The following is a 22,858-nucleotide window of genomic DNA, read 5'->3' as shown; positions in this document are numbered from 1 at the left end:
GCTGGACTGAAGGATGCGGATTTACGCATCAAGATTTCTCAGACTGGACCAGGACTGGAACAAGTCATTTTCATTATTCAGCCAGTCATTCTCATTATTCGGCAGTTTTTCCTTGGCTGATGTAATCCGTGATCCGTGATCCGCGAGCTTCGGCGTCCTCGGCAACTATAAATACCGACGACGCAAAAGGCAAAACAACTCAAAAAGTCAGAGACTCGTTGTGGAAGCTCCTAGTGTTCTAGTGTTCTCCAGCGGAAAATTCCTCTTGTTTCAGTGCGTGTGTGCTTCTTATTTTCACCTAAAACCGTTTCCGAGCGTGCCTTGCTGCTATCAGCATGAATAGATATATGATGAATGGGTTCGACATTAAGGTGACGGTGGTCCACAAAACCTACAGAGAGCATTACGTGCTCTTCCGAGGGTCTGTTCCGAATTCGCTGAATGAGTTGCTCCTACAGACGAAAACTCGAATGATTCGTTCGGGCTCTCCGATTTTGGATCAGTTTGACGAATCCTTAACTTTCGGATACTGGACGGGACGAATCGCTTGCATCGGTAAGAAGAACGGATTGCATTACTTACAGCCTCTTTTCAACCGATTTCCCCTCTTTTCTTTTCGGTACACAGATAAGGACGGAGATGAGATACTGTTGGTGGATGATTTCGATTTCCGGGGTTACATAAATTCGCTCTATCCAGGAGCTATGGGAACCATGATTATTCGTTTAACATCAACCAAACCGGAACCGGATGAGGCGTCGAAGCAGAAACCTATCCATTACGCCTTCGATTCATCCGTTCCGGTTATAACCGCGGACGCCGCAGGTATGCCGATAGAGGTCCATGAAGCTCTCCGCTCCGGATGCATGCCTCCTACAAGCAAACCTCTACAGGGCAAGCGCTCAGCGATACCACAAACCGACGGCAGAAAGCTTCCGTTACACAAAAATGTCAAATGCGATGTGTGTGATGGCGAGATACGGGGCCATCGTTACAAGTGCATGACTTGTCAGAACTATGATCTGTGCATGAGCTGCGAAGGCAAGTATCGTCACAAGGAACATATTATGCTGCGCCTCCCGACCCCCGAAATCCGTAGGCACGGTGCATACAGCGTGTTCGACAAACTGCGCTATTTTGTGACGAAGATGACGCCGCTCGTGACTGGAGAGGAAACGCACACGGGCAGCACCACAGAAGCAGTAGGCCGTGCCGCTGAAGCTGATCACTCGACGATGAACCAAGCTTCATCATCCAAGCAGGGACAGCAACGATCGTCCGCTAAAACAAGGTGAGCACAAAATGGGATGCATTTCTGATTAGTCAGGGGAACATTAGCATGATTTTTCCGCAATCAACTCCGTATTCATTTTTATATGTTTTCTTCTTTATCGGCACCGTAACAGCGTCAACAACCCTGATTTGCGTGTCTTCCTACAATCACATACTGGTGAATTAGGAGCAAAGTCATCGGAATGCTCCCAGGAAAAGAACAACACTTTGACCGATGAGTCTTTGACTTCTACAGCAAAACAGGAACTCCAGAACAAGCACCATGAGGCCAATGGTAATGGCAGCGTTAAGAAGACGCAAGAGAAGGATAGTGATGAGAGGGCTTCCGTGGAGGAGGACGATTCAACGGATGAACTGTGGACAGTGCTCGATGGGAAAGGTAGCACTACTCCGGAAGAAGTATTGGTCAAACTCGATTCTCCTGGCCCGTCTGTATCATCGCCCGTCAAAAACACGGAACCAACAACGGCACCGATAAAGGTCGATGAAGCCGCTGCACCATCGAACCGTACCCAACCAGATGTAAGGAGCAAGATGAATCAGCTCACTGAACTGGTGGCTGCGGCCGTTCTGGAAGGTACTCGCTTGATGAGCGTACCATCTCCTGAACGACCGGTACCGCCGCCGATCATCCAAGATGACCACGACGAGCAAGCAGTTCGTGTTGATGGTGCTGCTGCAAAGGAATCAGGGGCTTCGTCAGTTGCCACTGCCGCTACTGTATCATCGGATCCCATTAAGACCGATCCGACCAAGATATACAGCGAGCTGCCGCACGTTAACCATGCCATCCACACGCTGATCACCATGGGATTCAGCAACGATAATGGATGGTTGACGCGTCTTCTGGAATCGCTCGATGGTGACATACCGAAGGCACTCGATCTGCTGTTGCTGCAGCCGTCAGCCACTAACAATCCACCACGCTCTTAAGCTCTTGTTATCGTTTGTAACGAACGATAAATGATGTTGGAGTGTTTTTTTCCTTTGATTTCTTCCATTTATTCGCATTTAGCGAAGTAGATTTAAGAGATTTTATGTGATGAAGTATCATTTTTACGAATTATCAGAATTTCAAAAAATGTATCGCTATTCCTCCTTCCCCGCCCACCGCCTGATACGTTCTAATCACTTAGCATCACAGCAGACCATGATCTGCTTAGAGAATCGAATTTACATTTTTTTCTTTTGCCTACTGTATACGGTGTTCGGCAGCTATGCTTACAATCTTCCTTGCGTTTCATTGCAATTGCACACTTAGGCGCAAGTATTATTTCTTATTATTCGTCAAATAAAGGACAAAATGGTTGAACGATTGTTCGATCGGCAAAAAATGTTCGTGTTTGCATCATATCACAATCCGCCATTCGCTATGCGTCATAAAATCATAAACCCAAAGAATACTACTGCAAAATGTATTGTTTGGAGATGGGAACGGAAAAATGTTTGGATGCGTTATTGTTGAAACCCTGCATAACGTATAAAATATGATCTTTCTGCATGCATCAACGGAATTTGAGCTTTGCTCCAAGGTATTCGCGAATGTTCGATTCCAGAAATGATGAAACAATTGAAAATGCATGTCATAGCGTGTTGTCCGCCCGTTACTTCTCATTTGTTCTTAACGGTCTTTTATCATCAGGTTTTCGGATCATCGTCAGGATTATTAAACACACGCAAGAGGTAGAATTCCGTTTTTTTGATTCATTGTTTTTTTGTTTTATTTTCCTTACGTTACTTTCTAGTTTTCTGTTTTTATTCTCTTTGTTTTCGTACTCTTTTACTAACTCGCTCGCACACAACACATTCGTTCACAAACACACACACACACACACACACGCACTGTTTTTTGTTTACTCAATGGTTCTCAACTCAACAGGATGCGCAGAGATTAGGAGGTTGGGTGCTGATGGTGGCTGGCTACTCTTGTGCTGCTACTAACTGCAGCATCAATCTTCCTGTGGCAGCTTCGCCGTGTACTAGGGTGGTGGTACGTGTTGCTTTCGTTCTATTTGTATTTTACGCTTCGTCCTTGTTCTCGCGATCGCAAGTGATAAAAAAAATGAAACACATTCACGCACATTGTCCTTAACACTAGAAGGGAGAGCACGAGGAAGATGCGTGATGGGGAGGGATGGGATGATAAAAAGGGAGAAAAAGAAAACATTACTCTTCCAAACGGGACCCTCCAATTGCGCGCAGTCACACACGCCCACTCTATCTTGCTTTTGTTCTCGTACACGATGGGACGACGACTGCTACGACAAAAATCTCGAAGCTACACTAAATACCATCGTTATCCTTTAAAAGTCATCCTACAGTGCTGATTCATTGAAATGCTCCTTCACTTAGTTGCTTCCTAGCTGCAGGATGTCCCTGCTCTCTCTCTCTCTCTCTCTCTCTCTCTCTCTCTCTCTCTCTCTCTCTCTCTATCTTCTCTCCTGTTCTAAGTGCATTCCTCCCAAAAAAATCCAAAAGAAAAAAGCAAAGATAACATCTCTATCGTGGTATTGTAGAGGAAAGAAAGTGCAAAACAAATACAATTCATGTTCTTAAACTTATCGTTCACCATACTCGTTGCATCATACATTATAAATATTTGGCCAATAAGAAACCATTTACAGACGGATACATTCCTGCAATTTCTTATATTCCACCACCTGGCATCGCGTGGGACCGTCGAAACAGGCCATATCGAAAAAAGTATGGATTTTTTGGGTGAGTAAAACATTTCTGGTGGAGAAAACAGGAAAACGATTGGTTTGAGTTTTAGATCCAAAATCGCATAGTTTCTTTTTGCCGATTACCAAACAACCGAATCTGTGTACCTTCTGACCACGCATGCTCTGCATGTTCCCTAAAAATCGGTGTTTGTTCAAAGATCTGCCAACATAACCGCCTACACTTAGCAACATGTAGCCCAAAACCAAACCGTTATTTGCACGAATTGCTCATCGGTTTAGTGAGGTTTAACACCGATGATTGTTTCGTGCACGACAATAATCAATCAATCAATCATGCGTCTTAGATTCCAACTTCAACCTAAGATCGTTGTTTAATTAGAAACCCACCTTGGATTATGAATAAAAGCTAAAATCAAAAATTTGACCTCTTCTCTACCTATTTCTACTAATGATTCGAATCAATCAAAGTGTGCTTCGAAAAGAATGGAGAAAGCAAAAACTAGCATATCTTCTTGTTATTAATATTCCTGTTGCTGTGGCTCTCCGATACCGGGATCCGATACCGAGTTCGCGCAAAACGTATATCTTATGCGAGAGATAGTGATGGTGGGGAGAGCCTTGCGTACCTTGTCCTGTCTATCCTCTGCTCCTCTTTCATATATATATTCCATTTCGCAGTTTCGATTCTGCCTCACATGATTTACAATAGTTTCGATACTATAAAGCTATCCTTGCCACGTACCTATACGAACCGTTATGGATAGTAAGTAGTTCTCTCGTAGTGGCGATAGATGCAGTTGTATTGTTGCTTTGTTGGAGCCAGTAGCAGTAGCCAACATCGTAGTACCCTAGGGCAAACTTCCTGCAGCTTTCTGCCAGCCGTGTTTTATTTAGAGGGCTTACACATATTCATATTGTTATCGTTATCCAACCATACACCGCATAGTGCAGATTCCTAAACGACGCAACCATTCACACATGCTGGCGTCCCTGTCCTACTTTCATACCTTCTGCTCGCTTTTTTCACCTGATAATACATACATTTCACACATCTTCGCATGCACACAAACTCTCGCGCTTTTGGGGGGATATGGGGGAAGAGGGCCACTCTCGCTGAAAGGATAGCTCAAACGCTTGTTCATTGGGATGGATTTGCAGCAGCAAAAACAAAAGGAAAAAAATAAAGAAAAGTTCTATAAACTACGCGCACACATCCCTGCTGACATCCACCTATATAGAACTGCAAGCAATACTACACGGAGGCTATCCGCAGATATTATCCCTGTCTACATGTCTCTCTTGCACGCGCGCGCGCTCTCGCTTTAATAACATTCGCTTATTTGTTATCTCCGGCGTTGTTTCTTGGAAGATGGATCTCGAAGAAATTCTGCTTCACTTTTCTCGGCAGCGAGGCCTAACAACAATATGAGACGACGAACGGGAAAACATATTGACGACAGGCCGGTGCATTGTTGGATCCAGTGTACAGGGGCGCAGCGGCATCGTTCGCTTCTCGGCGGATCCACTCTTCGATCCATAGCGCCTTACTCGTCTTGCATGTCCTCTGGCATCTCGTGCGGATTCAACATACCAGGAACCGCCATCATCATGCGACGCTTTTCCTCCTGGATTTTTTTCAGTTCCGTTTCCCGTTCCTCCAGGTACAAATCGGAATCATCTTCTCCGGTTACTTCCTGTAAAAAAAGAAAAAAAAAACATGAAAGACTGTTGGACGTGCTTCTCGTACCATCTTTGACATCGCCATACCTTAATCTGAATGAGGAAATCCCGTAAATGCTCCTTAAATGCATGCACATCCTGATCGAGATTGAAGAGCCCGGTGGCAAAAATCTTGATCTGGTTGTCGGTCAGGTGGCTAAAGGCGGACTTGAGCAGCGTGGCGACGTACTCCTGGATGTTGAGCACGTTGTCGTCCGATGGACCGAGCTTCACCGTGATTCGCCCTGCCTCGACCAGTGTGAACATGTGGGCGAGAATGGTAGCGTGATTCTGCAGACTAGCCGTATGGGACGTATCCGTGACGACGGAGAAAATCTGCATCAGGATGTCGGTATAGTACGTCTGGTAGAAGCTTTGCGCAGCCTGCGGATGCTGCTCCAAGTTTTGCAACATCTGAAAAAGCCATAAAACACGGTTTAGCAACCGATCAAATGACCACATGACTGCCATGACCATATCCACACGAACGAACCTGCATGAGAATGTTCAGTCCAGTATCGGCCACATTTCGCATCGTGTGCTTGAACGCCCACACGATCGAGTCGAACACCAGCTTGAACTGTTCGGGCGGAATGCTAAGGAACGCTTTAAAGCAATGCATATTGACCGCCTGTAGCAGTTCGTAGAAGTTGATCCGGTGTTGCGGGTAATCTTCGAAGTTCTTGTTGATCATGTCGAGCGTACAATCGAACAGCGCGTCGAAGATCTTCGGTATCTCGGGTGTGATGACGGCTTGCAATCGATTCACGATGGACGCCATCGTGCTGAGTACCAGTGGCTCGCGAGCATTCGGTACTTTTGTACGCTGAAAGGCGTAAGCAGACGATGATTCGATTAGTAGTGGTTTCGACATAAAAAGGAATGAAAGGAAAGCACGGCATCCCGGCACTACCTGGTAATCACACAGTACGGCTTCCAGCAGCGGTGGAATGAAGTTGTCCATAACCATCTGCGGGTCGTTGGACTTCCAGACCCACTCCGTGATGAGCGTCAGCGTTTCCTTCTTCACCACGTGCATCGCCTTAATGAGCGGCTGGTTGTTGATTGTTGGTCCGTTCACCGAGATCGCTTGGGTGATGTTCTCCGACATGATTTTGTACACATTCAGCATGTCCAGATAGATGCGGCCAAGCTGCGAAACATATGCGTGCCCAAGGGCTTTGCAGGCCCGCACGTTTGTCTTAAGTATGCTGCCGAGCTGCTTCACGGCGTTCATCTCCTTCAGGATGTCCACGTTTTTGGTGGCTTGCGAGATGATTTCATCCCAAACCTATATAACAATCAAACCAACAAAGCGAGGGTCGCGCGTGTAAGAAACAGCTCTTCCTGGATGGATTCATGTTTACTGGGATCTTACCTGATTCGGCAGCATCATATACTTTTCGATCAGAATATCTTGCTGCACCTGGTCCGCTTGGGCTGATATCATATAGCCGACAGCTTCGTAAAACGTGTGCACCTGGTAGAGAGGGAAATGTGTAAGTAAACATACAGAGCATGGTTCTCGCCTCTACTAAACATACCTGCTGAGGTTGAAGATCACAAATGATGGTGCTTATTGTGCCCAGAATTTCCTCGATGAAGGTGCAGGACTCGTTCGGTTGCAGTTGCACAAAATGCCGGCGGCACTTGAGAGCAATCTTGATGAACGTATCACAGGCCATATCCTGCACACCGTCGTGCGTTTCGTGCATGAACTCGAACAGCTTGTTCACGACGGTCTTGAGGAATTTCCAGTGTGCGCGCAGGAAGCGTGGATACTGCCCGACCACGTACATGATGTTGGACGCAATGATTGCCTTGTTGTCCTTGCCTGCAAAGGGGAAAGGAAAGAGAAGGGTGGAACAGTTGAAAGCAAGAGTTAACCCTAGGGTCAAAGGGTTGGGGAAACGGTCGTACCTTTCTTGTGTTCGCACAGACCCAACAGTTCCTTAATGACCGTCACCAGGAAGCGCTTTTCGTCGTCCTCGAAGAACGCACCAGAGATGGAACCGATAGCCCAGCAGAGGGTGTTGAGATTTTTCCACGAAAACTCGGTTCCATTGACCTGGTTGTTCAGCTTGTCCGTCATGATGCGTTCCGTGTCGGAATAGTCGAGATGCGTCAGGTAGACGAGCGTTTCGCGCATATTCTTGTACAAATTAATACTATTCGTGTCCTTCATGAATTCGCGCACCACCTCACCGTTCTCGTTTTCCACCACCAACACCTCCTCTGGTTTGGCCATGCGGGAAATCATAATGTAGCGCACCTTGGACAGAATCTTGCAGTAGAAGGTGCGTCGCTGGCTCGACGTGTACGCTTCCTTGTACAGCTCACCGGTCAGGCTGTTCCAATACTCGAGACAAATCTTGAAGATTTCCACGTCGTCCACCTCGGAAATCATCACCAGATATTCGAGCGCCTTCAGCACCACGTCCATCGTGTCCCGCTTCTCGACCAGTGTCGCGTGTACCCGCAGGAAGGTGCACAGAAACATGGCGAGGTTCTGCACGAAGCACTGCTCATCATCCGACCCATTCATGTAGATCTGGTTCATGTTGGTGTTGGGCGGTATCATCGTGTCGAACTGTTCCATCGTCTGCTTGAATAAGGCAATGAACACGTGGTCGTAGTTGGGCAGCTGTAGCCCAGCAATCTCCGATAGACACTTGATTGTGATGTTGCGGAACATCGGTATCGTGAGAAAACGGCAGACCAGCATGTCAATGAGTTTAGTCTCGAAGATATACCCGAGTGGGATCCAGTTGAGAAACTTCAGCAATGTCTCGAGCGTGGCCGAGATCAGGGGAGCGTTCAGTGAGTTCTCCAGCACGAACTGGCATAGCGTGAACACCTGCGCGAACTCCGAACAGATCGTGTCCTTCAAGTGCTTCGCTTTCGTCTGTGTAATGTTGCCCGAACAGAAATCGAACACCTCCTCGCTCAACAGCTTCAAGATGATCATGTTGTTCTGGCAGAGCGTTTCGTTCGTCTTGGACGCACCGACAATGTCACTGATGAACGTCTGCCAATTGTTCGGCCATTCGCGTTTCAGTATCTGTACCAGAATGATATTCAGCTTGTTCAGGTAGACCTTGTTCGCCTCCATCACGGCAGGATCCTGCGACGTCTTGATAATCAGCCCGACTACATACTTCTTGATGCCCTCGCACTGGTTGCGAGGCAGGATTTTCCAGCGTGTTTTGATCACCTCCTCGAGGATCTGCAGGGCGTAGAACTTTGTCTGCTGGTTTTGCGAGTACTCGAGTATACTGTCAACGCGCGTCCACGCATCCGGGTGCTCCTTCAGCGTCGTGAGCACTGTCTGCGCTAGCCGCAGCTGCTCGCCGGTACTATTGTACAAGCAGGCCACAATGTTGTCCAACAAACCGATATCGAGCTTCTTCGAGAAATCCAACAACTGATTCGCCTCATCCAAACGTATCATTGGGATCGCCATGGTCTCGGCAAGTTCACTTCTGGACTGCTCGGTTCGAATGCCGCTTGTTTTGCTATCAGAATGCTAGAATGTCCGGAATACGCCAGTTCCGATTTTGTACCGCAATTGCCTTTCGTTGTGTGCTCACACACAGAAACACAATCCCTTTAACTGTCACAACGGTACTTATGCTTTTTAACCACAACTATCTGCACGAAAGATTCGCTCAGTCGATTGGTAGACGCGGGCTCGGGCACTACTCGCACTACTCGCATGCGTTCTCGATCACACTTCCTTGGATGTGCTATAATTTCTCGTTCACACTTGTTGTCACAATCGTTCTCAAAACTGCACATCCGTAATAAGCCGTTTGTGTAATGATTGCAGCAGCAGCCAGGTAGCCGTGTTCGTTGCCAAGCAATACAAGTTGTAGTAACCAATCGAAACAGGAGGAGCGTCCATTAACGAAAAAGAGAAAGCAAAAGACAACAATTAATCAGTTTCCTTCGAGGTTCCTCGTGTACATCGATCGGGAGCACTTGATCATTCATACCACCCACATTTGCTTCATCATCATACACGCGCACGAACCTTATGATTTGTATCCTCGTTTCATCATACAGCTACATGCATTCTTCATTCTGCTTTTCGCACTCATACATTCACAGATCTCGAGACAAGCGGTTGCTTCGATCCTGATGTTCCCTGGAGATCTCCCGCTTGGAGCCGAGCAGATGCGCCCGAGTTGGTGGTGGTGGGTTGTGGATTTCTGGTTGAAAGGATGTGTTGTGGTATGGTGGTTGGGTGGGCGCCCTAGCTTGGAACAACTTGGAGGAAGCTGGAAGCAGCTTTTGGACGCTGATTTCTAATGAAACCCCCCGCAAATGCGATGGACATGCATTCCGCCATCGTTCAAAATAGGAATCAGCAAACAGGATAAGGTAAAAACACGTTAGAAGATCATTACAAAAAAAAAAAACACATAAATCTATCCTTACTAGCTAACTGCTTCTTTGGTATCGGTAAGTGATGGAAAATAATGGAAAAAGCGAATAACTTTAACCAAACGGGTTGAGTACTATGGTACTCGAAAAGTGAATGTAAGAATTTATAAGGTAAATATACTACAAGTACAACTCACTCTCTAGCTATCGTTTACGTGCGTTTTGTCCTACTTCAAAAAATCACACGCGCATCCAGATGCGCTTGCTTTTCTTGCTTGCCTACTAGATGCCGTTGCCACCGTTTCGCTGGCAGTCTTGTAGTCTACAAACGGTGGTGAAGATCCTTGCAGTTTGGACGATGCAAAAGCAAGAGCTTCGTGTAAGTAGACGACGGTGTAGCTTTTTTCTTACGTTGTAAACTACTCGTTCACACTCATCATTCGCGCATACTCGCACTCGCTCATACACACGCTAATAACATAGAGGACTATTGAACGTACAAACCGATGCACACTTATCAATAATCATCTAATGATTATTGTGCCCATTCACTCACATCCTCTTATACGCTGGGTGCTGCCACACATTCACATCATTCAAACACTCGTAGCTCATCGAGGAAATGCACGGCGGTGAACAGGACTAATCACACACCTCGCACACACAAAACAGCAGACACACACAAAAACACACAATCGGCGGCACAGTTAAACGCTTAGAAGACGACACTACGGCGACGATGGTGACCGAAACCTCGCGAGCGTCTTACGATGCTAACCGTGGCTAGATGGTACTAACGCCGTCGATTCGACGCGTCCTTATGATGCCTATATCCGGCGGGATGATGGGGGCCGAAAATCAGGCTGTACTTCCGTTGCCCGACTGTGTGTCGCTGTACGCAAATCGAAGTTACCGATCGGAAGACCGATCAGATTTGACGATCACGATGCTCTGCTCTGTGTCTTCTTCTTTTCCTCGAATCGCTTAAAATTGCATCTCATTCACACTACGCACTCCTGTAAGTAGAAAGGAAAAAGAAAGCATAGATTAGTGTATGGATATTTTGACCTTGACGGATAGCGGGCTTGCCGACGCATCGTTTCCAGCACATGTGTTGCATGTAATCAACTGTTTTATGGCAACCTCCCCTTCGAACAAAACGCATTGTATACCGAATGGGAGTAGCATCGCTTAATTACGCAGTAAAAATAAAAGAATCATTCGATGAGACGACTATTATCTATCGTTGCATGGCTCGTCCAAACCGCGTTACTCACATGGCCCTGGGCCATGAGCGCATAATGGTTTGCTGGTGCGCATCTAATTTTGGACAAATTCTTAGGCGAAGTGCTACACCTGCACGAACAGCCGCCTGCCGTGTGCACCAGTGTCCCCTCATCTCCCTCATGGAAAACAAATCGATGTTCGACATGAAGCGTACACGCGGTACAGTGCTATCTGGATGGAAGCACCAAACGCTGCTTGGCCAGCGTCGTACCAACCACGATAGATTCATTATTCACATGCTTCATATATTCCCCATTCCCCAGTGTCTGATGTCCGCGGAATGTTACATATTTTTCGAGCGCTATTTCAAAGGTGAAGCTTGCAGGGTGACAAACAAGCACGAGAGTCAGCACGCACCTACATGCTGATGTTGATTAGCTCGTGACACGAGAATGTGACGTCTGCCAGGCAGCATATACATGACGTCATTGAAGGGTTAGTGGTGCAAAGTGCTACTATGTTTTGGCTATTTGGCGATTGCTGCGATATTAAACGCACATAGAATACTCTACGCGGCGTTGAGTTGCGTTTAGCGCTTGGCGCCTGCTACAACACTTTACTGACGTCATCCAAAACATAACCGAGATTAGTACCAGCCAGCAACAAGGAGCTCAGTGCCATTTGCGGCGAAATAAAATGCTTGAAGAAGCCTAAAAACAGCAAGCAGCAATGCCCACCCACCTTCACGTTTGCAAAATTTGTGATTATCATAGCGGCCTTGCACATCCCACCTACATCTCTCCCCCCATTGGCGCCATAGTTGCGTTCTGTAAAAGTTAGGAAGTCATAACAACCCATTTTTGTAACTTTGTATACCTTTAGCAGCAGCAACAAGCATAAATGTCATTTTGCTAGGGTGGCTCGCGTCATCAGGGTTACAAATCCGCGACACAAGAGTTCAAAGGTCAGTTTTCGCTAGCTATAAATGCAGAACCGAATCTGGAAAAATGAAATAGAAAAACCCTTTGCTTTCGGGTTCGGGCGGTTCGGGAAAGTGATTCACTAGAGCATAATATTGCGCAGTAGTTAGTAATCACATATTGCGGAATGCTAAACGGATTACATGTTTGCATTATAAGATTCTACTCGAGACCGATAAAAAGTGCCAGAAAATAAAAGAGACAACCTGGGAAACTGTCTGTATGTCCGTATGTCCGACGCGCACCAAACATACGAATCGCAATAAGCGTAGACAACTCCGGAAGCATGGAAATGGTGTGAGTAACGTGACATGCCAGGCCAGATGCCATTGCCAAGAGTCATGAGAAAGAGGAAGAGTCTGCCAGACGACAGCAGCATCTCGACAACACCTTTCCCCCGGTAGTTTTCCATTCGCTACAAGGAAGACCACCAGCGGTGAAAGGAGGAGGGAAAATAAACCTCAACATATATAGCGCAGCATAGCAGGCACCGGGACGGTTGCATGAGACCGTTGGGAGAAGCATTGGTGCTGCAGGACCTTTCGAGAACACAACACTCCGAGCCAGCAGCAAAAGCGCATCTTGCGGGGTGCCCTTCATCGTCATCACCGTCGACGCACACACATTCTTGCGCGTATGCAAGAGGGAGAGAGAAACGCAAAAGAGCGAGCGAGAGTGTGTGCGATACGCAAAAACAAAACCGACGCCTCTATATTGCGATGTTTGCGCCATTTTTTTGGAACTGATGTTCGCGTCTAGGCTTTTCCAACTGCTATATAGAAATAGGAGCAACTTTCCCCGATCGCCAACAGACGATTAATCGAGGGAGTGCGGAGATTTCCGTATTGTAGCAGTCTTTTTATAAGCTCGAAACATAAAATACACTGAACCACACACGAACTATAAAGGGATTTCTCAAATCCGCGGCCGATCCGGTAATACTTTTCACATTTTGGAATTTCATCATCTTTGTCGGGCGCAATGTTTCGTTTTTTCCTAAAAACCAACACAATTCAACACAAACACAGGCACACATAGCGTTGCGAAGCGCATTTCGAACAACTTCCACGGCGCCAGCCAGAAAACCATCCCCAGCATACTTTTCTTTCTTTTTTCCTTTTAAAAGAAACAACAGTTCACCGCTGTCGCCGCCACCACCGCCACCGTTAATTTCCGCGGTTCCGTTCTCAGAACACACACCTTTGAGGAGGGTGCACGGTACAGCAGAAAGAGGTTGGGGAGAAAATGGCAGCAGAATTCTGGAGCGCGATGGCATCATTTCGCATCATCCGAAACGACGGGCGCACCGTTATGCACATCCGCTTCGGCGAAAAATAGCAGGCTGCGTTTCTCGTCCTCCTCTTAACCGCTCGCCCAACAAAACGCACGTAGGGGCAACGCGCGAACACATCGCGGCGCCTCCGTCACTGTCATGACAGCCATTTTAGTCTGAACGGAATCGGAATCCGAACAGACCCAATGGCAACGAGATGGAGTTCATATCCGAATCCTTTTCCGCCGCGATCACGCAGTCCGACCTGCTGAACTATCGAACAGAGTGGGTGCGTACTGAAAAAGAGATGAAACACCTTTCTTTATCATTGCCATACCCCACAGGGGCTGCTGGTCAACGCTTCGGAGAGCAGCTTAGCGAGCACATAACCTCCAATAATCGCACTTCTTGGCAAACGCGAGGCCCCACCGCGGAACGCCGTGTGCCTGTGTTGTGCGGTCGGGAAAGCGTCGTCCAAATTGAGCACGGCAATTAGACAAGCGGCCTATTGCAACCAACGCTGTGTGGCGTAGAGGGAGAGGGGGAGGGGGGATTGGTTTTCCGCCGTTTCTTCCAGCACGGCGCTAGCGCTCACAAGATTGTTTCGACGGCTGTTGCTTTGATCGGTTTTGCAATAATGGAAGGACGCAATTACAACGCGTCCCACAGTAGCCCGTCGGTGTGGTGCAGATGGAAAGTTTTCCGGATGCCCTTTGCCATCATGTGCAGCTCTCCTTGTTTCTCCGGCGCGACGTTTGCGAGACAAAAAAAGATGGCCCGATATTCTCATCCCGTCGCTCGTCTTTCCACCGTGCGTTCAGGATACATTGGACTATTTCACATACGCACAGAAACACACGCGCGCACACAGAAACACATGCGAAGCCCCGACCAGGAGCGCAGCAGCGCGGTTAAGCTGCCCCGAATTTTCTTCCTGTTTCGTTCGATCTCCTTTTCCTATTCCCCCCTCACTGGAAAACGTACGACGAGACGAACAAAATTGCCCCTAAATGGAGGTGGCGTACGGCAAGGCGCACTACGCGTGGACGGCAGGAGGTCACATTTTCTTCATCATCATCGGCCTTCCATCTATCTCTTCATTCCATTGTGCGGTAATCCTAGCGCTTGCCGTTCGAGAACCATGTTCGGGGGTCGTGTTACCCGCCACCGCCTCACAAACCGTCGCACAGACACACGCACTTGGCTGGCTGGCCGCCATGCCGCCTCGGCGACGGAACCCCCACACGTTATTTTGTGATTTCCCAGCGCCCCCCGGGGGTCACACCTGGACGGCGAACGATTTAGGGATGGATTTTGTGCGGAAATACCTTACGTTTTGCAATTTTCGCGATTAAAAATCAACAAGAACGCTCATTCACTCAGGCATCATCGCAGCACCCACTTTTCGCAGTCACACTAGGATTTTTTTTGGAATCTTTGACAACTCGTCGAAACGTCAAAACCCAAACGTTTTTGACAGTCACAATCCATTCCGTTTCATATAATTTATCTTGCGCTGTAAGGTATACTTTCGGCGGTAATTTTCTTTCTCAAAGATACCGATTGGCTGTTAAAATTTGAAATCGAAAACACGGCTGGTAACTGACCAAGACTTTTTCACCGCTGCAGGCTGCAGGACTCCCAGGAGTTTGTGCTGTAACAGGATGTGTATTTGGCATTCCAGTTCATTTGGTCTGTAGCTTCCATCGATAGAGTGCGTTTAACTCATAGAAAGTTTCACCTCGCCACACGGATTGGTAGGCTAGCGTATTGTTGAACCGCCGCCCTTCCTCTTTTACATTCAAATCCAGCGAGACCAGCGGCAGTCGTTTCGCTGGGAATTCTTTCATTAATAATCTTACGAGCTAAATGTTTCAGTTCAAATCTAAAATGAACAAACTTAACGAATCACTGGTAGTTGTGTCTCTTCTTTGTTACCACCGCACGTACTTCCCATTTAGCTAGTAAATACACAACACTCTCATCGCGGTACTCGCACCTACGCTTAGCTAACACATGGTTTTTGGCTACACTTACATGGGGTTTTCATCATATTCGGTCTTTTTTATCGGTCGGCCCAGGGTCAATCGAACCTGACTGATGAGTCCGTAACACGCTATGACCGTCACTTAGCTTTAATATTAACTTCACCTTATATTATCTAGCTTCACACCGCTCTTAAAACTAACGACAACTGTGTACGTTCCGGCGTTCCTTACGATATCCTTTGGTGGTTACATTTCAAACTACTACATTCCCTCGTCTTCAGGATTTCTGTTTTGCTTTGTTTTTGGTACAAACGGTTTTCGATTTTTGAGCCCCTGCTTTGGTTCATTTTGCAAACGATCGCTCGTTCGTGGATTTCCATTAACTGCTAGCGGATAGAAAAGTGAAACATAAACTAGCATTATTCCGGTCTAGAAACATTTTCTTCTGCCCTGTTTTTCGCGTGTCGATGTTGTTCTTTGGCAGCTTCTCGGTTTTATCGGCCTTCTGGATAATAAGGGACAAAAAGGGTTTTTAATTGAAAAAAAAAATACGCTAATGAAACTATATCTAATATTGACCTAAAACAACTCTTGTTTGTGCCCTTGGGGTCCTCTCAAGACTAAATTTGGTGTAAAAATGTACTAATATCAATAAAAAATGGATTTAAAAATTCACCTAAAATCTTATGTATAAATATATGAATAGAATAAAAGTTGGCACCTTTTCTTGGTGCCTAAAATGATATACTAAGCACACACACTCACACACATGGATAAACTTGCGTGCGATGGATGCAAAATAGTTGCAGTTATTATAAATAGCGTGGCCTACAGTAAAAAGGAAAAAAAAAGAATCTATTAACTTATTACTGTTTGATCATCATTCGCCTAATATCATCATTTCGCCTTCAAAAACTCCTTTCTCTACATTCTCTTCCGATCTCTTTCTCGTTATGCTGGCGGTAGGAACAACGTATTGCACTGATTGATCGGGATAATAACAGGGGTGGGAAGGGGGATATAATTTGGTATCAGATTTTCCTAAAAACAACATTAAAGAGAAACATCCACATTAATGTACGCTATTGAATCTCCCGGGCTCCTCAACTGTCGACCAGATTAGACCGACGGCTAATCGCTCACGGAGTTGCTTTGCCGTGCGAGCGGTGTAACGGTGGAGTTGTGCCGCGTTTTTCGAGACCCTTCACTGTCCAGCTCCGAGGACGGTGTGGTCGAGTTGCTGAGGGCGACGGTTTTGTTGAAATCGATCGTTGCGTACCCGAGCGATGCTTTCTTCGGACTCTCCGGCGGCAGCAAACCGACACCAGTGGCAACGGTGGCCACTGTAGCGACGGTTCCCACCACTACGCCCCGTTCACCGGCGCCAATTCCGGTTACCGTTCCGATGAGGGGTGTCGTGGCGACACCGTTTAGGTTAACGACGGTGCTGTTGTTGTTATTGTTGTTGTTGATACCGTTGCTCGTACCGTTGCTACCCCCGCTGCCTATTAGAATGCCTCCATTCGGTATACCATTGCCATTGAGAGTAACGCCCGGTACGGAACCAGTCGGTGAGAGGACGCCACCGGTTCCGTTGCCACTAGAACCGGTAGACCCGCTAATGTTGTGCGATGAGCTGGACTGATCGAGATCGAGTACGATGTAGTTGACCTTGCGTACATGTGCTCCAGCGGCGACGGCGGCAGCAGCAGCGACAGAAGTGCCCGTTGTGGTCGGAGTGCACGGTTCCGAATGCTCTACCGGTGGTAACTCGACATTACTGAAAATGTCGGGCTTCGAGCAGCGTGGAGCACTCCTGAGAAGACTCGCTTTCAATTCGGCAGGTTCTAGATTCTCGTAAAATCGTGTCGGATCCGGTCCCGTGACCGTGTTGCTACTGTTCAACCGGTGAAACTGAGCAAATATGTTACCTGCAGCTCCTGCTCCGGCACTCACCACAGTGGTGCAGACGCCTGGGGCCGGTCCACTGGAGGTCGGTGTTCGTACGTTCTGATACTGACCCTCATCGAACGATCCCGTACTGTGGTGGGTGTTGTTGTTGTTGAAGTTTGAAATCGAAATCAGACTCGAGTTGCTCTTACTGCTGAACGTGGCCGCGTTTTTAGCTTTACTACCGGAACTACTCATTCCATTGGCATTGGCGTCACCGACCGAGGCGCTTATATTTACATTCATGTACATTCGTCCGGGATCCAGTCCGTCTGGTGTAGACGGAGGAAGATCACCTCCACCACACTCGACGGTAGTGGAAGCGACTATGCTAGGATCGCAAAGTAAGGCCGATGATGCATTGTGTGCTCCAGTGACGGCGCCGGTGGCGGCCGGTGCTAGCTCCTGTGGTGGGACATCCATTGAAGTCCGTACCAGAATGCCACCGGCGGGAAGGTTGCCACTGGGTAGGACGTTACCAGCTCCAATTGGATGATGCACATGATGATGGTGATGGTGCAGGTGTAGCTGATGCTGCAGTGCCGTCGTGTCCTTAACCGGGAACTCTTGGTATAGATTACTCACACCCTGATGCACGCTTCCGCTCGTATGAGAGGTCGGTAGAGGATTGAGTGTCGTGACCTCTAGGATATTGGTCATGCTGTTCGGTGAACCGGGTGACGTTATATCCGGACTAATTGGACCACTGCTGACCGAGCTTAGGCGTAATCCCTGCTGAAATCGTGTGGTGATCGTGTGTGGTTGCACCACCGTCGTAGGTCCACCAGCGGTAGTCCCCGTGCCCGTGCGGTTCGGTGTCGGCTCGAGATAGTTACCCTCCATGGCCATGGCCAGTGTGTCCGTGCTGCGGCTTTGGTTCGAGTTGGAGTGAATCGTACCATTCGGACTGAGCGACTGACTGGTGGCCATGCCGGTTCGATTCATCACGAACGTACACTGCATCGCAGGCCCTTGCTGTCCCTGAGAACCACCACCACCACCTCCGGTGCTCCGGGTTGCAGTGTTGTTTTGCGAAACACTTCGAGCCGCCACCGATGGGCCACTGGAAGCGACTGGAATCGGGTACGGATCGTTCGGATTGGTGGTTTCGTCGTTATAGATCCGACCCTGGATGTACGATTGTACGGTATAGAACAGGGCCTCGGCTCTGCGGCATCGGAAGGCATAGATGCCCTCGCCAGTTGCGCACCGTCGACCCGCCTCGAAGCTGAACTGATCCACATTGAAACCGTAGCGCCGTAAGCACTTCAGCGGCCACGTCGTCGGATCTTTGCCCTTCCGATAGAGCGTAAGCTCGGTGCGCGATACCTCCAGCTGACCGCTCCATCGCTCCGTCCCATCATCGTCCAGGTTAATCACGTGGAAAATGTTGGAATGCGCATCGTTTACGTCCTTCTTCGAGTTGATGCAGCCCATGGCGCTGTCCCTGTTGGGTATCTTCTAGGAATATCGTGGTTTCCCGGGGCTGCTGCAATTGTTTTCCTAATTCCGGGCACTAGTTTATCTATAGAAAGGACCTGCTTCGTATGAGCTTATGATAAGAGGTCCCGCACGCAGACATTTCCTTCGATTCACTTCTCACAAGTAGCGTGTTAGGCGAGGGTTTCCGAGGACGGGAAGGCGTTGTTTTCAGATTTTGCAGCCCTTCCTGCTCCTAGCGAATCCCAGCGGGAGCAGCACACAGAGGACGACGACGGTTTTGCACGGGCACGCACGAACCCACTACTCTGGAAGACATTCCGCGGAATTCGTCGAACGATTCGCGGAACTGTAGTGCGTTCCTAAAACTCTCAACTCGTGGCGAAAAATCGTCGAATAAACCGCGGAAAAACAAAGAATTCGCAAAAATATTCGAGTATTTTTGCGACTTTTGCAGCCCTTTTTTTGACACCCCTTGCTATGACATTTTGATTTAGGTCAAAATATTGTGCACAAAAAGGAAAACATTTAGAGGGGGAAAATCACATTGCGATTTTTAAAATAAATATCTAAATTCGATGGAAATGCTTTTTGTGAAAATCTCGCTTCTCTTTGCGCGGAATTAAATAATTTCAATCCAGAAAAAAACCTATTTGTATTTTGACCACAGCACTATGGGCATGACAGTCGAAAAGTTGTTTTGAAAGCGCAAGTAGAGGGGGAAGGTGGACGCGAGGAGAGAACGGAAAAACAGGACAAGATAGCGGACAAAAGAAAAGAGAAAAAACAACTACCAACAACTAAAGTGGCTCGTTCCGGGGTGGAAAATCGATACGACGTGTGTGGTTTCGCGAACCGTTTTCCCCGTGTCGCGTCTTTGCTAGTTCCGCAGGCTGGTGCAAGAAGCTGGCGCTTGATTACATGACTCATAGCTGGCACGATAAGAAGGCCAGCAGTCCGCTAATCGCGGGCGTTACTAACGCAAATCATCATGGAGCGTGTGGAACTGCTGAACGGTCCTGTGGAAAAGCGTAACCATCGTGCATTCGAAGAAGATCGCAGTAGCAGCAGCGGGGACGAATCTCACGAGGAACCAGCATCACAGAATTCGGTCACCACAGCGTTGGTCGCGGGGACCACCACAAACGATAACAACGATCGCGGTAGGGGTGTTGTGCGGCTGGAAAAGTGTGATATCCGGTGTGCCGCAGAGGACACGATGTCCTTGATGGCCTCGCAGGAGGCGTCGGAGGACAGCAGAAACGATTTCGAGGAAGACGAAAAGCAGGCCAACGGAAAGAACATTGCGCTCGTTCAGCCCAACAACCATCGCCGTTCAGACGAACCGACCGAGCTAAGCTTCGAGAAATGTAAGTTAAACCCGCCCCTCTCGTAGGATTGAAAGTGAATTTCCGGTTATTCCGCTCCCATTTCAGTTCCCGAGAACCACGAAGAGAAACTTAAACGAATAAAAATCGAAAACGCGCTCGATGATCCCAAGACAACGCTGGAAACATGGAAGCAGTTTGCCAAATCCGAATATGGTCTCATTAACGGTACGTGGATTACGTGTTGCAGCGAGGGAGAGAGAGAGATAGAGAGGGGCGCGCAAACCCAAGGTCGAGTAGTAGTAAATGGCATTTGTGAAAGTTTTATACTGAGTAGTGGCTCAGCCTCGCCGCCTCGATAGTGACACGCTCTATGCACGCAAAGCGCGCGCGTTTGCACCGTGTTTGAACGGCACTGTTTGCGCTTCGGTGAAGCGCATCGAATACCGACTGGAATTGGATTTCCAATTGATCTCGCCAATCGGATCCTCACTGGATCGGGCGAGATAACACGCCGTATGAGATTGGGTTTGTGTAGTGCATTATATTAACTCTTATCATATCGCATCGTATTGCAGATGATTTGCGACGTAAGGTTTGGCCACTGCTGGTCGGTGTTGATCCACAACAGGTCGATCCAGCGCCCTCGCTGGAAGAGCTAAATAGCCATCCGGAGTACAATCAGGTGGTGCTCGATGTGAACCGGTCGCTAAAACGATTCCCTCCCGGTATCCCGTACGAGCAGCGTGTTGCCTTGCAGGATCAGCTGACCGTACTGATCCTGCGTGTAATTATCAAGTATCCACATTTGAAGTATTACCAGGTATTACCAGGATCATCAACCGGGGAAGGGGAAACCTTTGAGCTTACAGCTTGTCTCATCTAATTCGTCTTCGTAGGGATACCACGATGTAGCGATCACGTTCCTGTTGGTCGTGGGGGAAGAGGTTGCATTTCATGTGATGGAAATCCTTTCTACGAACCACCTGGTCGAATGTATGCAAGAAACGATGGAACCAACGCAGCGACGCTTGATGTTCATTTACCCGCTCATCAGGCGGGAGAACTCGGCTCTCTGCACTTATTTGGAAAGGTAAGTGAACGAGCAACGGTCACGGGTTGAAGCTTCTGATAACCATATGGATGGGTGGGTTTTGCCTTTGTTTTTCAGATCGACCGTAGGTACACTGTTCGCCTTACCCTGGTACCTGACCTGGTTTGGACACAGTCTCAACTCTTACCGATCCGTCGTGCGGCTGTATGACTACTTTTTGGCCTCGGATTTCCTGCTACCCATCTACGTGACCTCGGCGATCGTCATCTATCGACAGAATGAAATCTTTCAGGAGGATTGCGATATGGCTTCCTTGCATTGTCTCTTGTCTCAGGTAGGGTGTCGGATTGCAGGTCGTTTTAGGTGTAAATTTGTACTAAATACCTTTTTTCTCTCTGTAGCTCCCTGAAGATCTACCGTTTGAATATTTACTTAAGTGCGCCGAATCACTCTATCGGAAGTATCCACCGAGAATGATAGAGAAAGACGTAGAAACCATGATTGCCAACGAGTGAGTAGCGGGAAACCGGCTTGGTGATCGATTCCGAACTACTTACGAAGAGATTGTTTGTCATCTCTCCTCGTTTTTTTTAGAAAGAAGCAGCGGATTGCCGAGGAACAGGAGCGGGAATATCGTCGACGGTATGGAAAGAAGCCACCGCCGGCCGTCACGACGTCACTTATTGGACGATTTTTGCCACACCTGCCACTATCCCGCCGGTCCATGGTATTCACAACGGCCTTCTCCATTCTGGTCGGTTTCTGTGCGTACTACTACCGGGCACACTATATGCCGCTGACGGGCATCAGATGAGTGGAGCTATTCCGGCGGCTACCGTCGTCGTATATCATCAGCCCGCTAGCTACGGGGTTCGGTCGAATTTGGTCGAATGCGAGCATTAGGCAGATGCAGTAGAGCCGTCGGAATCAGGAGTGCAAGTGTCCTGGGAGCAGACCCTATGGCTGAGGGGGATTTGTGATCATAACGTTTTTTGTCCTACGCGCTGCCTCTCGTGTTTCACGCTTTCTGCTTCGCTGTCCCTATATGCTTCTCACGACCAGTCGGACCAGTACGTTCACCGCTTTCTATAATTCCCTCTTCCGTTGTGTAAATAAGTTGATCGGGAATGTGAGGCCGCTGGAGACCCCAGCGATAGAGAAGACTGTAGAGAGGTGGGTTTGGGGGGAGCCTGATGAAGAGCGGGGTGCATGTGGTTAATGTTACTTTTTTATTGGTTTTGCAATATATTTTTAATGTGTAGAAAATGAACAGAACATGAATCATACTTTTGCGGCGAACCATTTCCTACTTTTATGTACAACAATTTATGAGAAAAACGATTTCCCAGTTTTCTTTTGTTCCGGATTTCCCCGCGCGTGCGATGGCAGCACTGCGCCGGCTGTCAGAGTTTGTTTACGTTTTGTGCAACGCGACGCGGAAACGCCGAAAAAATTGCGTGGAAGTTTGTGCTCCGTTCTCGCCTCGATTATCGATTAAAAAACCGTAAAGGTACGTTTTTGGTTCTTTATTTCTTC

General features: G+C 47.9%; 5 protein-coding genes across 13 annotated transcripts in view; 3 read left to right on the top strand and 2 right to left on the bottom strand.

Annotated features, from left to right (window-relative positions):
- The window catches only part of LOC125960044 (protein lingerer), a 70,061-nt gene extending 50,659 nt beyond the window's left edge, over positions 1-19,402 (bottom strand). Inside the window, exon 1 of the mRNA XM_049693197.1 lies at positions 15,362-19,402. Within this exon, the coding sequence (XP_049549154.1) occupies positions 16,682-18,937 (2,256 nt within the window). The 5' untranslated portion in view covers positions 18,938-19,402 and the 3' untranslated portion in view covers positions 15,362-16,681. The remainder of the gene's footprint in view (positions 1-15,361) is intronic.
- On the top strand, positions 3-2,621 carry LOC125960058 (protein ref(2)P). The gene is made up of 3 exons (XM_049693225.1): positions 3-555; positions 628-1,291; positions 1,407-2,621. Exons 1-3 carry the CDS (start codon positions 336-338, stop codon positions 2,224-2,226), a joined length of 1,704 nt encoding a protein of 567 aa, XP_049549182.1. The 5' UTR covers positions 3-335; the 3' UTR covers positions 2,227-2,621.
- LOC125960030 (exportin-1) lies at positions 2,983-14,995 on the bottom strand. 9 transcript variants are annotated; one of them, XM_049693156.1, is made up of 11 exons: positions 14,891-14,995; positions 10,861-11,098; positions 10,280-10,425; positions 9,730-10,003; positions 7,617-9,486; positions 7,241-7,530; positions 7,075-7,176; positions 6,610-6,987; positions 6,190-6,522; positions 5,745-6,110; positions 2,983-5,671 (listed from the first exon to the last, which is right to left on the bottom strand). In XM_049693156.1, the coding sequence occupies exons 5-11, from the start codon at positions 9,157-9,159 to the stop codon at positions 5,522-5,524; spliced, it is 3,162 nt and encodes a 1,053-aa protein (XP_049549113.1). In that variant the 5' UTR covers positions 9,160-9,486; positions 9,730-10,003; positions 10,280-10,425; positions 10,861-11,098; positions 14,891-14,995; the 3' UTR covers positions 2,983-5,521. The 9 variants fall into 9 exon arrangements, with proteins under 9 accessions (XP_049549113.1, XP_049549114.1, XP_049549115.1 ...); XM_049693157.1 differs by having other exon boundaries at positions 14,896-14,995; XM_049693158.1 differs by lacking the exon at positions 14,891-14,995 and adding an exon at positions 12,186-12,720.
- Positions 19,403-19,652: 250 nt separating the features above from the next.
- Positions 19,653-22,589, top strand: LOC125960078 (TBC1 domain family member 20). Its single transcript, XM_049693255.1, has 7 exons — positions 19,653-20,310; positions 20,377-20,496; positions 20,847-21,091; positions 21,168-21,361; positions 21,440-21,656; positions 21,724-21,833; positions 21,917-22,589. Exons 1-7 carry the CDS (start codon positions 19,932-19,934, stop codon positions 22,134-22,136), a joined length of 1,485 nt encoding a protein of 494 aa, XP_049549212.1. The 5' UTR covers positions 19,653-19,931; the 3' UTR covers positions 22,137-22,589.
- Positions 22,590-22,741: 152 nt separating this feature from the next.
- The window catches only part of LOC125960055 (phosphopentomutase), a 55,166-nt gene continuing 55,049 nt past the window's right edge, over positions 22,742-22,858 (top strand). The window contains exon 1 of the mRNA XM_049693213.1: positions 22,742-22,832. The gene's annotated coding sequence lies outside the window, so the exon portion shown is untranslated. The remainder of the gene's footprint in view (positions 22,833-22,858) is intronic.

This window comes from Anopheles darlingi, chromosome 2 (genome assembly GCF_943734745.1).
Source record: "Anopheles darlingi chromosome 2, idAnoDarlMG_H_01, whole genome shotgun sequence".
Lineage (NCBI taxonomy): Eukaryota > Metazoa > Arthropoda > Insecta > Diptera > Culicidae > Anopheles > Anopheles darlingi.
Note: the sequence above shows the minus strand (reverse complement) of the source record. Positions and strands in the feature narration are given on the sequence as shown.

Bases quoted from the DNA above. Each gene is read 5' to 3' on its own strand.
- LOC125960058 (XM_049693225.1), top strand. From the start codon at position 336: ATGAATAGATATATGATGAATGGGTTCGACATTAAGGTGACGGTGGTC. The intron at 556-627 runs GTAAGAAGAACG...TTCGGTACACAG, and splicing joins GGGACGAATCGCTTGCATCG to ATAAGGACGGAGATGAGATA. The intron at 1,292-1,406 runs GTGAGCACAAAA...GCACCGTAACAG, and splicing joins CGATCGTCCGCTAAAACAAG to CGTCAACAACCCTGATTTGC.
- LOC125960030 (XM_049693156.1), bottom strand. From the start codon at position 9,159: ATGGCGATCCCAATGATACGTTTGGATGAGGCGAATCAGTTGTTGGAT. The intron at 6,988-7,074 runs GTAAGATCCCAG...ATTGTTATATAG, and splicing joins ATATGATGCTGCCGAATCAG to GTTTGGGATGAAATCATCTC. The intron at 5,672-5,744 runs GTATGGCGATGT...CTTTTTTTACAG, and splicing joins ATTTCCTCATTCAGATTAAG to GAAGTAACCGGAGAAGATGA.
- LOC125960078 (XM_049693255.1), top strand. From the start codon at position 19,932: ATGGAGCGTGTGGAACTGCTGAACGGTCCTGTGGAAAAGCGTAACCAT. The intron at 20,497-20,846 runs GTACGTGGATTA...ATCGTATTGCAG, and splicing joins CGAATATGGTCTCATTAACG to ATGATTTGCGACGTAAGGTT. The intron at 21,657-21,723 runs GTAGGGTGTCGG...TTCTCTCTGTAG, and splicing joins TGCATTGTCTCTTGTCTCAG to CTCCCTGAAGATCTACCGTT.